Raw genomic sequence first — 16,586 nt, forward strand, 5'->3', positions numbered from 1 at the left:
AACTATTTGTTTAAATGTCATCATATTTTGGCGGAAGCTGGGATTCAAGCTTGCATCTTTCTGAATTTAGAGCCCACAGTCTTAATCTACTACATTACACTGCTATGTGCTGCTCACATCCCAAACATATATTATTTTATGATTTACTATCCTCATTATTACACTTTATAAAGGGAGTGGCCAATGTTCAGAGCTACTGGGAGGGAGGTGACAAAGGAACTTTTCCAGGGAGCAATCAATCTTAGACACTTCATCTAGAACAACGCCCATTTGTTCTAGGAATTTCCTGCTACACATCTCTGACAACTCATCATCTCTAACCAGTCAGCAATACCTGCTATCAAGGAGCTGTAACCTGGACTTGACAGGGGCTGGAACATGACAGACAGGTGAGGAGCAGAGGGGGAGGGGGAGCTGTTTCTGAACCGGAGTAAGAAGTGAACAGAGACCCCGAGACAGGCTGGTGATTAGAATGGGTACACCACGTACTCGAGGAGTCTAGTGTTTTGATTAGAAATACAGAAGAAATACACATCAACATACCTTAATCTCTGCCTACATTGCTTTTATTATTGAAAAGCCAAGTCATGCTTAATCTAAATCAGGGTTTCTCGACCTCAGCATGACTGACATTCTGGGCCAGATTATTGTTGTGAGGGAAATGTCCTGTGTGTTACAGGATGTTTAGCAACATCCCTGGCCTCTACTCAGTAGATGCCACTAGCACTCCCTCTAGTTATAACAACGAAAATGTCTCCAGGCACTGCAAATGTCCCCTGGGAAGCAAAATACCCCCCCACCAAGTAACAAGCATTGCTCTAAGTAAATTTTCAGAATCAGAATCCTTTTTAGCCTTTATACTGCTTTTACTGTGGTAAGAAATGAGTCAATTAGTTTTGCTTTTTTTTTTTTTTTCCTGCGGTACGCGGGCCTCTCACTGCTGTGGCCTCTCCCGCCGCGGAGCACAGGCTCCGGACGCGCAAGTCCAGGGGCCATGGCTCACGGGCCCAACCGCTCTGCGGCATGTGAGATCTTCCCGGACCGGAGCACGAACCCACGTCCCCTGCATCGGCAGGCAGACCCTCAACCACTGCGCCACCAGGGAAGCCCCAGCTTTGCTTTTTTGTAGTGACATTAGATAGTAGCAATTTTATTAGTAAAGCTTAAGCTTTATTTATTTTAAAATGAGCAAGGATTCTATGTGCTGAATCTTTATATTTTAATCCTAAACAACCCTGTTGTTATTAAATTACTTGGTCTAATCAAAATCCAGTGAAATTTCAAAGAACATGTGACACCAGTTGTCAAATAGACTTGAGGGCTTAAACGCAGAAGAATTTAACTATGAGAAGGAAATAGCACAAGGTACTATTAGCACAAGGTAGGAAATAGCACAGGTGGGAAATAGCACCGGTAGGAAATAGCACAGATAGGAAATAGCACAAGGTAGGGAATAGCGTAGGTGTCACACTGGTAATGCTAAAGAAGAACTAAAATCAAAAGTGAAATGGGGCTTCCCTGGTGGCGCAATGGTTGAGAGTCTGCCTGCCGATGCAGGGGACACAGGTTCGTGCCCCGGTTTGGGAGGATCCCACATGCCATAGAGTGGCTGGGCCCGTGAGCCATGGCCCCTGAGCCTGCGCGTCCGGAGCCTGTGCTCCGCAACGGGAGAGGCGACAACAGTGAGAGGCCCGCGTAATGCAAAAAAAAAAAAAAAAAAAAACAAACAAAAGTGAAATGAAGAGCAAGTCATGCGAAACAACTTAATTTACTAGTGACATCAGATCTAGAATACAAGAATGATACATCTGGTGGGACTTCAGTCACTATTACATCCAGTCCCATCAATTCCCAAATGAGATTACATAATTTAAAAAAATTTTAAGGAATTTGCCCAAGGTATACCAGCTAATAAATAGCATCAACGGGGCTTAAACACAGATCTTTTTACTCTAAATTCAATGTTTTTTTCTTCTTTACCCCTTTGTTTCATTCAAATAGTTATACAATTTCCTAGCATGCCAATAATTATTCCGTAAAAAGTGTTATCAGGATAAACATTAAATTCATACGTACATAATCTCCTGGAGAGATGGAATTCTCTGTGTCATCTTCTACTACCTTCTTTTTAAAAAGTTTTGAATCCTGGAGAAGTTTAAGTGTGGAAAATACTATCGCAGCACTAAAATAGAGAATATGTTTTAAATGTTATTAGTATGACACTCGTGGCATTTGTATGTTATTTCCTAAGTCTCTTCCTCCAAAAAAACCTCCCCATACTCCCACCCATCCCCAAAACTGTTAGGTGCCCCTTCTACGTGCTCTAATAGCACCCTGGCCTTTACCATAAGGTGATACTTACAGCATTATTTAATTGCCTGTAAAACTGCTCTGTGTTTGTCTCAGCTAATTTATCTTATCCCCTGCTGACACCCAGCATCTAGTAGCTTGGACATAATAGGAGCTAAAAAATATTTTTAAATGAAAATGAGTGACTGAAAGAATAAATGAATGAATGAATGTTTCCAAGATCTAAAACAAAATTTACTGACAATCTCATTAATAAAATGAGCACACATGTATTTTACATACATCAGGATGTGGTTCTCCAGTTTTCTGACATTATAAAACTGTTCTGCTTAATGCTGTGCACTTGGAAACTCTTAAGAAAAATTACTGCTCAATCAGTATCTAGCAGTGCCAGGAGGGAAAGGTACTTAATGCAGAAAATAGAAGCCAGGAGATAGTAATTCTCCTCACTTCCTGTTGTTCAGTATGTAAATTTTTCTTACTTTAAACCATCACATCCTCCTTCCCTGTAGAATGATAAATGTATAATTGATGTCACACTTTTTCAAAATATTTTAATAATATATGTTAACAGGCTCCTTCATTTGAAAATCTCTTCCAAAACAAAATTCAAAATACAGAATAATCTGTGTACCTGACGATGCTTTTTGCAGTGCTACTTCATAACACAGAAAGACTGAGTGAAAGCCAAACGGGCAATGTATCCATTTACCTAATGCCCCACTAGATATCTCCACTTGAATAGTGAATAACAATCACATTTAAGAGGTGTTATGGGTTAAACTGTGTAGAGGTCCTAACCCTCAGTGCTCATCATGCATCCTTATTTGGAAATAGAGTCTTTACAGAGGTAAACAAGCTAAAATAAGGTCATTTAGGGTGGACCATAATCCAATATAACTGGTGTCCCTATAAAAGGGGGAAATTTGGACAGAGAGACAGACATGCACGAGGGAATATGATGTGAAGACACGCAGGGAGCAGACAGCCTGTGACTGGAGTGATGCATCCACATGCCGAGGACCATCAAAGATGGCTGGCAAACATCAGGAGCTAAAAGAGGCAAGGAAGGGCGCCCCCCAGAGCTGTCAAAAAGAGCAGGGTCCTGCCGACACCTTGATTTTGGACTTTCAGCCTCCAGAACCATGAGACGATAACATTCTGTCGTTTTAAGCCACCCAGTCTTGGGTACTATGTTGTGGCAGGAAACTAGGATAGGTTAAAAGCAGAGCCTCTTGCTTCCCCCTCCTCCACCAAACCTACTCCTCTCCCCTGTTCTCTGTCCCAGATAGAGGGCCCAGTATCATCACCGCCTCCTCTTTGCCTCACACTCTGTGTTCAACCCATCAACAAGTTCTGTCAGCTTCAACTTCAAGATCTGGATACTAGCCAGCAGCTCGTCACGTCCGCACCTCGTCCACTGCTAACGCCTCCATCCAAGCCACCAACATCTCCAGACACCCATGGGAGCTTGCTGGCCAGCCCCTGGAGTCCTGGTCTCTATGAAGAGACCACAGTGATCTCTCTTCAGGATGTGGATCAGGTCACGACACTTCCGCTGTACTGTTCCAGAAGCCTCCTGCATCCCTGGATTATGGTCAATACACCACCTCCTTTGGGTCAGTTAGTGAGGTTTCTAGCCAAGAAGATGACCAGCCTCACCTAGGTCCAGGGATGCTTGCAAGAAGGTAGTTAGTCTCTGTGTGTAGGCTCCTAGAGTATGTACATATGCTCAACTCTTAATTACATTTTTAAAGCCTTTTTTGTATGTATCTACACATTGTATTGAAAGATATTTTCTCTCTCTTTTTTCCCCTCAACTTTTTTAAAAAAAATGATAACTGGTATTTACTGTACTCACCACCTCTCAGGTGCTGTGTTAAATGCTTATTGTGAATTAATTCACTTAATCCGTACCACAAACCTACAAGGTATGTACTATTATCATCCCTATTTTATAGTTAAGTTAACTGAGGCCCACAAATGTTATGTGACTTGCCTAAGGTGACTCAGCTAGCAAGAGGAGGTAGGATCAGAGCCCAGGCCACTGGCCCCTGAGCCTGCAGCACCCTTAATCATTAAGCTACAATGTGGCCTCTTTCTTTTCCCAGTTCTAACAAGCTTTGGCTTTGTTTCTACTGGCACAGTGTTACTCGTTGCCACATTTGTGTTACCACATGGTCACTGTCGGCTGCACCTTTTACAATATAAAAGGCGTTCTTTGTCCAGTTTAATGCCTTTTGCCTTGCATTCTACTTAGCAGACTTCATGAAACGGGATTATTATGAGGATATTAAATAAGGTATTTAGTCTTTCACTTGCTCAAAAATATGTATTGAGCACCTGCTATTGGCCAGGAACAAATCTAGGGGCTATGGATACAGTCCCTGGCCTCACTGAGTTGACATTCTATTGAAAGCAGGGTATTCTTAACAAAGAGGAGTGCTTGGCAAGTAGACGGCTCTCAATGCATCGTAGCCGTTACCATTATTAGTATGTAAAGTTGGACAGGGAATATGCAGGAACTAAATTGATTTTTTTTCTAAGTTGTTAACCAGCATCAAAACCTTTCAGCCATTATTGAATTTCAATCTCCGAAGATTTTACTGAGTCCTTAAAATGGTTTAGATACTTGTAGAATATTTTCTAAAGTATGGTTTGTGATTATCTAAACTTACTAGTTTTTTTTTTTTTCTTAAATAAAACTAAACAAGGAAGCAAGAAAACAGCAACAAAAAACACAATGCTGATGGGGTGTGTGTCCAGGTACGGAATCTCTTTTCCCCCACACCTTTCCTCCCTGAAGGATACATACATGTTTCTAACGCACCTTGTTTACTGAGTAGCTTCAGAGGTTAGCACAGGATGACAACTAGAGGGCCCTGAAAGGAGAAAATGATGCCCATCCCACTCTTCTGACCTGAAGCCCAAATTCTGATTGCAAGGGAAATGAGGTATGAGGTTTGGAATCTTGCTAACCCCAAAACTTAATGACTAAAATATAAACATACTGTATGTCCTAATCCAGCTGGTACTGCTTAGTTGCACAATGGAAAACTTCTACTTCCTCCTCTGCACTAGGAAGACAGGAAGCGTAAGGAGGATTACCCACTACAAACAGTCAAAGTCCCAGCAGGAGGATGTTTCACTCTTACACAAAATAAAAAGGCTCAAACGTTATTCCATTTAGACAATAAATTAAATAGAAAGGAGAATTGGAAGGAACACTTCAAAAAAAAAAAAAGACAGGATTCTGAAATAGAGAGGCAGCCCTGAAAGAAGCAGAAATACAGTTCGAATAACTCTGATCCCATTTATTTCTTATTAACATTCATGACAAAAATGGTCAGTTTGTTCTCATAAAATCTATGCGGCTTACTCTACCTGTCACCCTAGGGAATGTGCCTTTCAATTTCCTTGACACATAATTTTATTAGAAGTATCATGAAATGTCAAGCTAACCAGCATCTGGGAAAGGGACTGTCCAACACTCTCAGCAGCGCCCAGATGGAAGCTCATGGAGGGTAAAGTTCACCTACTAAAACTCATTCATCCTGACAGTAGGCTTCCCCAAGTGACAGCTCTGCTGCAAAAAGCCAGCAACATCAAAGTTTCTGCAGGTTTTTCCTAAGGGCCAAGCCCATGGATTTAAAATCGGGGCAATTCTGGTATACTTGCACATTATTTGCATACATCTATCTGGTCTTCAAATTAAAGTTCTATTACAACACTCCTTTCTGTGCCATTTTGTAATGTGTAGTTTCTCATTTCCTTCTTTCTCCCTAAAAAAAAAAAATCACTCATATCCTCCACACTAAAAGGGTATAAGACACGTAGAGAGCTAGGGAAAGAATGAAGCTAAGTGAAAAGAAATATTTTCTAGGGCTGCTACTGCTCTCTGGGACACAGTTTGGAGAAAGGAGTTCTATGTGCCTCCATAGGAAATCATGTAGCCATACAGTCATATATATATATACACACACGTATATATTCAATACATATAATTATATATAGAATATATAGTTAGATACATAAACATTTTCTAAATATACATTTATATATTATATATTCAAATCATTTATTTCTATAGGAAACAGTATAGTAAAAATTCCTTCTGTCTTCAAACTTCAGTGGGGAAAACAGTGTATTATTATACTAAGCCTATTTTAACCATCAATCAACTACCATTGTATTCTTTTTTTTTTACCATTGTATTCTTAAAGATAGCTACAAATGTGACAATACTCTAAACGAGTGGGTCTCAAGTGTTTTTACTCTCAGCACCCATTTACATCATTAAAGATTATTAAGAAACCCCAAAGAGCTCTATCAATATTTACCATATTGGAAATTAAACGGAGAAATGTTTAACTTAACATTTATTAATTCATTTAAAAATAAAAATCATAAACCCATTATATTTAATATAAATAATGTATTTTTATGGAAAATATATTTTCAAAAACCAAAAAATAGTGAGAAGGATTCCATTGTTTCTGCATTTTTGCAAATCTCTTTAACATCTGGCTTAAAAAGAGAAAATCTGCTTAATAGAAGACTTTCATATCTGCTTCTATATTCAGTCTGTTGTGACATAATGTTTTGGATGAAGCGTATGAAGAAGACTAGGTCTCACACAGATAGTTATTGAACGTGGGAGGAGTATTTTAAGAGTCTCTTCAAATAATTGTGAATATTCTTCCTTGATACTATACCAATATGTGACAAATGATAGTTTCTTAAAAGTTTGTTGCTATGTGGAATCTACTACCATACACTGATGAACTTTTCCTACTCTGTTACATGAAAATCTATCAGTCTATCTTGTTTACCAGGATTTTGGAACATCATGCACTGGCCATTTGGAAAACATTAGCTCCCTGAGTTAAATAGATTCCCTTAATGTTGAAGCATTTCATTACACAGTTTTTAAAAAACGATGCTCGTTAATATCACCACCAGTCTCATCAAAAAAATTTAAGCATTAGAAAACTGTCAAGCTCATGACGGCAAATACAAATTTTCCAAAAATCCAATTTTTCTATGAAAGTTTAGATTTTATCATTGACAACAAAAACTATTAGTTGTTTTCCTAGAAGTGGCATGCTCGTTTTGCTCATTTTCAGCAGAATACCTGTCAAATACCCAAGTCTGCATAATCATGGTTTGTCAGTTGTTTTTTCAAATAAAAATGTTGTTCCATGAAAAAAACAGCTTGTTCAGCTCTCGGTTCATCCACATGTGTGCTGTTCCTCAAGACAACCATCAGACTGTGATATGCAGCAGAAGTGCTTGAGGTATATTTCCCACTTAATATATTCCCACAGAATATTAAAACTACATTCAAGAATAGGTATTTATAAATATAACAGATTCTACTGCTTCATCAAAGGCATTCTTACATAAATCTGGCTTTTTTTTTTTTTAATTGCAAGCGTGCAGCAGTGAAGAACAGAATGGCTACTAGTTCGGTTTGGTGTCACTGCTTTGATTCGTGGTGAGCTACCGGAAGTTTTACCACTGTTGCTTTTTCAGCATCAGTGCAAATAACAACACAGTGAAAAAGGCAAGCAACCTCGTAGTTTTATAAACTATTATAAACATAGTTTACTATGTTATAAACTACTATAAAAATAGTTCTGACCTTACAGACCTCCCTGAGTTTCAGGAACGCCCACAGGTCTGAAGACCACACTTGGAGAATCACTGCTCCTAACAGACATTATGAACCTTCATCGCTGCTTACAAACCACAGAAATTTTAAATTCCCCAAAACCTATACTGTCTCTAGCATAAAATCAAATTTAGATGTGGTTAATCATGGAATAGCCTTCAGTCAAGGCTCCCACTGATGAGACAATTGTCTGTTTCCAATCTAAGCAAAAGCAAAGGGGGATTTCTGCTGAATTGATTTCCCCTTTGCAAAGGCTACAGGAGGGCTTCTCCTGTTTAAAGAGAAGGGCCATCTAAAAAATTAACTCTCTTTCCAAATTCTGAATCTAATGCATAGAACTTAAAACATGGAATTTTAGTATAATGAGAAAGTTAAGGAGGGAAAAAAAAATTTGTTTCCATCTAATTTGATCATTTCTCCTTTTCATTCAGTAATTATATTTTTCATTTCTAAAATTTCTATTTAGTTTTTTTTTTTCTAAATTCATCTGTTCCTTTTTTATCTCGTCTCATTCTCTTCCATCCTTCACATCTTTGAACAGTTTATTTCTTGGGCTGGGAAGCTGCCATTTGTTGTGCCTGCTAACTCTCTTTTGTGGCTCTTTCTTCATTTGGTTTATGATATTTGACTCTGTGCTACCTTTACCGGCAGTTATTTTCCATGAGAGTCCTGCATTTCCTAGGTAATCTCTATGAGACAGTTTTGGTTTTGCCTCTGCTCCAGCTCTGTGATGTCAGGATCAGTTTCAAAGTTAATTTCTCAGGGTTTCTGCATTTCATTGTCAGTGCCAGTTTGGACCCCGCAACTGCCAATAGCATTGATCTGAAGAAACTGATTCCTCTTGGGTTACTCTTTTTCCATCCAGGGCAGGCAGCAGTTTCCTTGCTGGTCCCCAGAGACCACTGTGGAATCCCAAGCTAGGGGACAGTTTCATTCTGTATTAGAGAAACAAAGAAGACTGGACTGGGATCCTACCCTACTGTGTACCAATTATATCAGAGCATCAAATTTGCCCTCTCTGCTGGGTCACTTTCATTAGCATATAATACATCATCGCTGCTCCCATCTCAAGAAAATTTGTCTTGACCCTACTTCTACCAGCTGCTGACATCCTATTCCTCTACTCCCCTTTACTGTAAAACTCCTCAAAAGAATCATCTTTACTTGCAGGTTCCAATTTCTCTCCTCCCATTTTCTCATAAAACCACTCTAAATATGCTCTTTCCCCCACTGCCTTTTAAATTGCTCCTGCCGAGGTCACCAGTGACCTCCATGTTGCTAAATCATGCAATGGTCAATTCTCTATTCTCATCTCAGTCTATCTGGAGCTTTTGGCAGAGTCGATCACTCCATTCTCCCTGATACACTTTCTTCACTTGGCTTTCAGGATTTCATAATCTCCTGGTCTTCATATATTTACTGGTCATTTCTTCTCAGTCTCCTCTGCTGTTGCTCATTTTCTCCCCAGTCTCCAACCAAACCCAACCCTCAGTCCTTGGTCCTTCTCTTTCTTTCATCTACTCACATTCCCTAAGGAATCTCATTCATTTAAAGGCTTGAAATACTATCTATATTCTAAAGACTCCAAGAATATTTGACATTTTCAATTGCACCTCCAAGGGACATAGTCTAAACGCGTCCAAAATCTAACTTCAGATCTTTCCCCTATATAAGCTGTACCGCCACAGTCTTCCCCACTGTGGTTAGGGACAACTTCTTTTGTAACTCCTCTCTTTTTCTCACTACTCTACAGCCAACCCGTCAGCAAATTCTAATGGCTCTACTTTCAAAATATACCCAGAATCTGACTTATCACTACCTCTAGTGCTACGGCCCTGATCAGAGCCACTAACATATTTCTTCTTCTTATAGCAGCTTCCCCAGCTGATCTCCCTGCTTTCAAATCCTTTCCCTCTTACAGTCAATTGTCAACCTAAAAACCAGGGTTATCCCTTTGAAGTGAAAATCAGATGATGTCATTCCTCTGCTTGAAACAATACAATGACTCCTTACTTCCCTCAGACTAAAAGCAGAAGTCTTCACCCTGGCCAGAAGGTCCTATATAATCTGCCTCCCCCATCAAGGATGACCTCTTTGAACATCTCTCTTAAAACTCTCGCTCGCTCCATTCTAGCCACAAGAGACCCCGTGCTGTCCCTCGAACATGTATCAGGCGTGTTCCCATGGCCTGCAACACTCCATCTACAGGTATTTGCATGGGCCCCCACGTTTATTTGTTCACATGTCACCTCATCAATAAAGCCTACCCTGACCACCCAAGATGTCAAGACTGATGCCATACACATCAAGAGAGTGTGAGAAGGTTGATTCCTCCCATAGTGAGACTATCCAGGAAGAGCAGGGCAGCCTCCCAAACAGGCTGAAAATGTCTTGAGAGAAAAGAGAAAGGAGACTGGCTGGGCTTTATAGTAGTTAATGGGTGGCGCTGGGGTAAGGGTTCCCACGTGTGGGCCAGGTCGGTGTGATTTAAACGTCCCACCAGCACCAAAGGAGGGGGCAACTAGGCTTTCTTCTCTGCTTGACCAGGTGTGGGGCAGAGGGGACGGGGGTGGCGGAGCTTCAAAGCAGTCAGTTAACGAACATCTACATGGAGTCATTCTCTTTATTACAACTGCACAGTTTTAACAGGATAACCCCTCCTCCTCCCTCTGCCTCTACCCCTGATATTCTCCATAACACTTATTTTTGGCCACACTATATAATTTACTTACTTGTTAGGTTTACAGTTTATTGTCAGCCTGTTTATTATCTATTAGAATATAAACTCCATGAGGGTAGGATTTTTGTCAATATTGTTATATATTTTGTATATACTGTATATATCAGTGTTAGGATACAGAACTTAGGACCATGCCTAGAATATCGTAGGTGCCCCCAAATTACTTGTTGAATGAATTAATGAATGGTAAGATAAGAAATTTGCTCATTATTCAAAGAATCACTATTGAAAGTGTTCTCAGACAGAGGTGTTTATAATAAATGATATGGGAAGTTCTTGAAAGTATATTTCTATATTATTCAATACTAAAAAATCACTGAGAAGTATTTTTAACTATGCAAGTGTTTGTATGTCTATGAACTTATGAATACAGAAACTATGTTCTGTTCATCTTTGTCTCCTTGGTGCCTAGATCAGAGCCCAACAGTGAGGCAGTTAGCAGATACTGGTCACTATATATGAATGAATCAATGAACAAATGAAAAGAAAGATCTGACATTAGCAACTGCATCACATTTTAAAAATGAGCCACCTACAATAGTTTATTAAGTGGTTGAGCACAGCATAGTTCAGGAGATGTTACTTTTTCAAAATAGAGCTTGTTTTTAATGTTTTTATCGGTTGTCTAGGGAGAAAACACTCCATAGGTGTTATCTGTAAAAAAAAGCTATAAGGAATTTAGGTTCTGCCTTTTAAAAATAAATTATTAATTAAAAAGGAGAACTCTGTGACTTTGTTTATGTTTCACATAAAACATCCTAGCTATATGCTTTAATAAACCAATTAATTTGTTGAGAATTATAGTTTTAAATGTAGTAATGTGTGAAAACTCTCCTGAATAATAAAAAGCAAGTCTGCTCTATTAATCTAGGAATTTATAAAATTTAGGTATATTTTAACAAATCAGAGTGAGGAAGAAACTGTGATGCCGAGACTCGCCTGTATGCTGCCCGGTGTCTCTGCAGGGCGACTGCAGCCAGCTGCAGCCTGACCTCCACCACAATCTCTAGCTCGCCAGCCGAACACTGAGAGAGGTTCTTATGGCCTGGATTCTCCATCTCTGACACAAGGAAGTTGAGCCTGTCTTCAGCTTCTGTCAGTAAAATTGACTAAAGAAAGAACAACACACAATCACCCAAGTTCAGAAATAATACAAATCATGTCTCATTCTTATTCATCAAATATTTCTCATGTACTGAAAAGTAACAATGAATGGAAGACCTAAAAGTAAATCTGAACAAAATCATCAGAGAAGAGAGCTCAGTGAACAGGAAAAAGACAACAGGGAATGAAAAGGGAAGTAATGGCAAGAGTAAGTGTGTAGCAGACCTACTAGAGCATGGACTTGAGGATATAGGGAGGGGGAAGGGTAAGCTGTGACAAAGTGAGAGAGTGGCATGGACATATATACACTACCAAACGTAAAATAGATAGCTAGTGGGAAGTAGCCGCATAGCACAGGGAGATCAGCTAGGTGGTTTGTGACCACCTAGAGGGGTGGGATAGGGAGGGAGACGCAAGAGGGAAGAGATATGGGAACATATGTATATGTGTAACTGATTCACTTTGTTATAAAGCAGAAACTAACACGCCACTGTAAAGCAATTATACTCCAATAAAGATGTTAAAAAAAAAAAAAAAAGAGTAAGTGTGTAGGGCAGTGACCCTTTATTGCATGCACAGCCAGTGCCCATACTTGCTTATTCATAGTAGCTGTGTTCTAGAAAGTTGCTGCAAACACTGAGTCAGCTAATACTGAAGCATTGCTCCTAGGGAAATACAGGGATAGGTTCCTACGAGCCTCTGGTCACACCATTTTTGTCAGCTGATCAGTATATAACCTTGTTTAATGTGTGTTTATGTTTAAAGACACATTATTGAATATACAGCGTAGATTCATTAACCTTGAACTCACAGCCAATAACTCTACAACTCATGCCTGATTGAAGTTGTCTAACACACATATTTTCTCCAAAAGGCACATCACAGCCTCCTTGCACTTAGGATTACTAGACAGCTCTTCAGCACTATGCATTAGGGGCCATTTCAAATAGTGAAAAGATCAACAAAAGACCCCACAAAAATGCAAAAAGCTTGGCAATAAATGAAAAGGACACTTGTTTATAGTATGAAAGTGGAAAGAAAAAGTCAGCATTGCCTTGTTCAGCTCAGCTGGGAATGTGCATATCAGGCAACTCAAAGTTTTCTATGCTCTGTGCCTTCCCCAAATGACCACCAAGGAGCAAAGAGTATTGATTTGGGAGTTACAATTAAATTTTAGCAGATAAGCAAGTTAGCAGATACTGAATCTGTGAATAATGAGGATCAACTGTATTTCAAATTAAACTATGGTAACCTAACAGGTAATGTAAAGATAATGAGATTTTACAGTTGACAATCAATACTAAATAGCAATAGCAATACTAAATAGGAACATGGCAAAAAGGAAAGGGACCAACCAATCTTTCAAGGAACAGGTCTCTAAAACCTTGTTTGTATAGAGCAGTAAATACTATATAAGGACTAGGGTAATTTAGTATAATGGTTAAGAACATAATCTGTATTTTATTAGTTGTATGGCATTAGTGAATTTCTTACTGTCTAAGCCTCAGTTTATTCATGGTTCAGCACAGTACAGTTCAAAAATGATTAATATGTACATCACAGAGTTGTGAGAATTAAATAATCATGCAAAGTGCCTGTCACATAGTAAGCACTGAATAAATGGTACTGTTGTTGTTCCTGTTATCACTATTATTATTAGGAAACACCAAACAGGGCATGGAATGCTCAAATCCCATCAGATAATAAATCTTATTCCCCACGGAAACTTAATCAAGTTAAAAGGTCAAAGTCTGACACCTCTCGGCATCTGCTTTTCTCATGGAGAGTAGACTCCATCCCTGGCCCCAACCCATGCTTAGGCAAGAAAAACTAAGTGAGTAAGCACAGTCCTGAAAGTTGACTTGTCCAGGGCCTAACAGTGGGCTTTCTGGTAACGGATTCACTATGATTTGAAAATTCTTTTAAACTTACCTTTAGTGTGCTAAGTGCGAAGTCCTCTTTCATTTGTGTAAGCTGACAAAGTAAGCCTCCCTCATCCTTTAAACACACCTCTATAAGACACAACATTTTGGAAGAACTAAGGATATCTGTGGTTAGCTTAAATATTAATTCTAATTTACAAAACTCATCATTAGTTGGGAAATTTAATGTTTAGAAACAACCACAATGATAATTAGAAACACACTGCTCTATCAAATGGTCCCTAAATATCAGACATTAGAAGACAGGCTGATTCTTAAATTCTGAATGGCTTGGTGATGCCATTCAAGTTATCGGCTACTGATATAAAATAGTGGTTCCTCACCTGGGATCCCAGGACCCCTTAAGGTCCTCAAAGAATTGGGTTGGCCAGAAAGTTCGTTCAGGTTTTTCGTAAGCTGTTAGGAAAAACCCAAACGAATTTTTTGGCCAACCCAATATTTTGGGTCTTCCAGATATTTATAATATCTTGATAAGATCTCCTTGAAGTGTCAGTTCTGCTGATATGCTCCAAGACCTCCTCGGAAGTGTCAGTTCATGCCCCTCACTCTAAGAGCAGAGAGTGAGACCATCTGGAACAGCACAAACTACAATCCTCAAATATCTCAAAATTCCTACCCACAATCCAAAGTTAGCCCTCATTCTGAGCGAGGGAGCATTGAGAGAATTTAGATCACAAACTTTGCCTGCTATAGTAAGCCTGGCTTCTAGACTACAGAAGGGAGAAAAACTACAAGTCATTATTTGACTAGGAATTAATGCACAAATTACCCACCTAAAGAGACTAAGTTTGTCAAGTGGAAGAGGGAGTCCAGAATAACATGGAACTGAACACACCTGACTTCCTCCCTTCTTCCAACTTCAAGTTGCCTGGCTCTTCTCCTAAATTAGGAGACTCTGGAGCTAGAGGGTCAGCTGAGTATGAGGGAGGGCCCAGGAGAAAGATCTGGGACTAGGTCTTCTCCCCTAAGGGAAAGTGAGAGACAGGCAAGGATAGAAACGGAGGAACGCTAGGATGATACCAGAACATGAGAAATCCTGGCAAGAGGTTAATCCACCTCTTTCTCCTGCTCTCTCTGCCTCCTGAGTGACCCCAACCCATGTGGCCCTCCCATGTTGTAGCATGCCCCGCCCTCTTGGGAGCTGTAAATAACAAACTCTGTTTTCAATGGCAGCCATCTCCTGATCTGTTGGCCTCACCACACCTGAATAATAATAAAACTTACACTTTAAAACAGAGACCAGTATTATTCTGATACTAAAACTAGACAAAGACACCATAAGAAAACTACACAATACATGTTATGAATATGGATGCAAAAATCTTCAACAAAATCCTAGCAAACAATCCAGCAACATATAAAAAGAATTATATACAACATGACCAAGTGGGATTTATCCCAAGAAAGCAAGGTTGGTTAAACACTCAAAAATCAACCAATATAATACATGCCTACAGATAGAATAAAAAACAAAGACCATATAATCATCTTAATAGACACAGGAAAAGCATTTAATAAAATCCAACACCTTTTCATGATAAAATCACTCAACAACCTAGGAATAGAAGAGAAATTCTTCTAGCTGATAAAGGACATCTATGAAAAACCCACAGTTAACATCATACTTAGTGGTTAAAAAAAAAAAAAAAACACCTATTTTTAAGGCAACATTAATTCATTTGAAAAATATGTATATAGTTTTATGTGTATATATGGGCCATAAATCCCATCCATGGGTATCTTATCCTATAGAAATATACACTACAGTATGGATATGTAGTGCCTCCACACTGTTCCCTAGAAACAAAGTGAACGCACAACAGGGGAATGGCTGAATAAACCACGGGCTGTTCACAGCATAAAACACCACACAGCCGGTTTAGGGGACCAAAGCAAATCAGCTGACTTGGAGTGGCTTAGCAAAGTTTTTTACATAAGAAATGCAAGAGGCAGAAAAATGTAAAATACATCATTTCTTAAATAAATGACAAATCCTATTTTGTATGTGCAGCTGACCCTTGATCAACATGGGGGTTAGGGACACTGACCCTCCATGCAGGTGAAAATCCACGTATAATTTATAGTTGGCACTTGGTATAGACGGTCCTCTGTATCCACAGTTCAGCATCTGCAGATTCAACCAGCCACAGATTGTGCAGTAATGTAATATTCACTATTGAAAAATATTGGTGTATAAACAGACCTGTGCAATTCAAACCTGTGTTGTTCAAGGGTCAACTGTATATAATGTAAGAAAGTGGACAAATACGCAGATATATTGGTGGATATGGATAGGCAGGTACCTAGACATAAGCACATATGTGTGTCATTAAGTGAGCTCAGAGAAAACCATGAAAGAATATCTACTGGAATGTTCATATGGATTATTGGGGGGTAGAGTGGGGGATAGGTGGGGAAAGGGAATAGAAAGAGAAATAAGCAAAAAAAAAATAGAACAAAAGATTACCTTTCAAGTTTGGGAGGTTTGGTCTGTTTTTCTCATTAATAACACCATGGCAGACTGGTTTCATTTTGTGTTCTGGGACACAATTTATTGTTGCAGCCACATTTACTAAAAAGTATGCTTTAACAAAGGCAAACTTATTTAAGAGATGTTGCTGACCGACCGTAACCAGAATTAGAGGCAAGCCTTCGTTTATTAAATCATCAAGTGCCTAAAAAAAAATTTAAAAAAAAGACAAAGTAGTAAAATACTGTTTTCAGATATTATTAGCTTCAGTCCCCTTCTGCAGTCCTCATTTGGTGCAGGGTGAAGGAATTCAGGGATAGACATGAGGGAACATAATCGGCAGGT

General features: G+C 39.2%; 1 protein-coding gene across 2 annotated transcripts in view; it reads right to left on the reverse strand.

Moving 5' to 3' along the window:
- Window positions 1-16,586, reverse strand: part of CFAP54 (cilia and flagella associated protein 54) — a 301,722-nt gene that overhangs the window by 90,219 nt on the left and 194,917 nt on the right. For both annotated transcript variants that reach the window (XM_073788328.1, XM_019952057.3), the window contains 4 exons: window positions 16,239-16,446; window positions 13,761-13,840; window positions 11,664-11,833; window positions 2,077-2,182 (listed from right to left, as the gene is read on the reverse strand). In XM_073788328.1, coding sequence (XP_073644429.1) covers window positions 2,077-2,182; window positions 11,664-11,833; window positions 13,761-13,840; window positions 16,239-16,446 — 564 coding nt within the window. The remainder of the gene's footprint in view (window positions 1-2,076; window positions 2,183-11,663; window positions 11,834-13,760; window positions 13,841-16,238; window positions 16,447-16,586) is intronic.

The sequence above is a fragment of the Tursiops truncatus genome, chromosome 11, assembly GCF_011762595.2.
Source record: "Tursiops truncatus isolate mTurTru1 chromosome 11, mTurTru1.mat.Y, whole genome shotgun sequence".
Lineage (NCBI taxonomy): Eukaryota > Metazoa > Chordata > Mammalia > Artiodactyla > Delphinidae > Tursiops > Tursiops truncatus.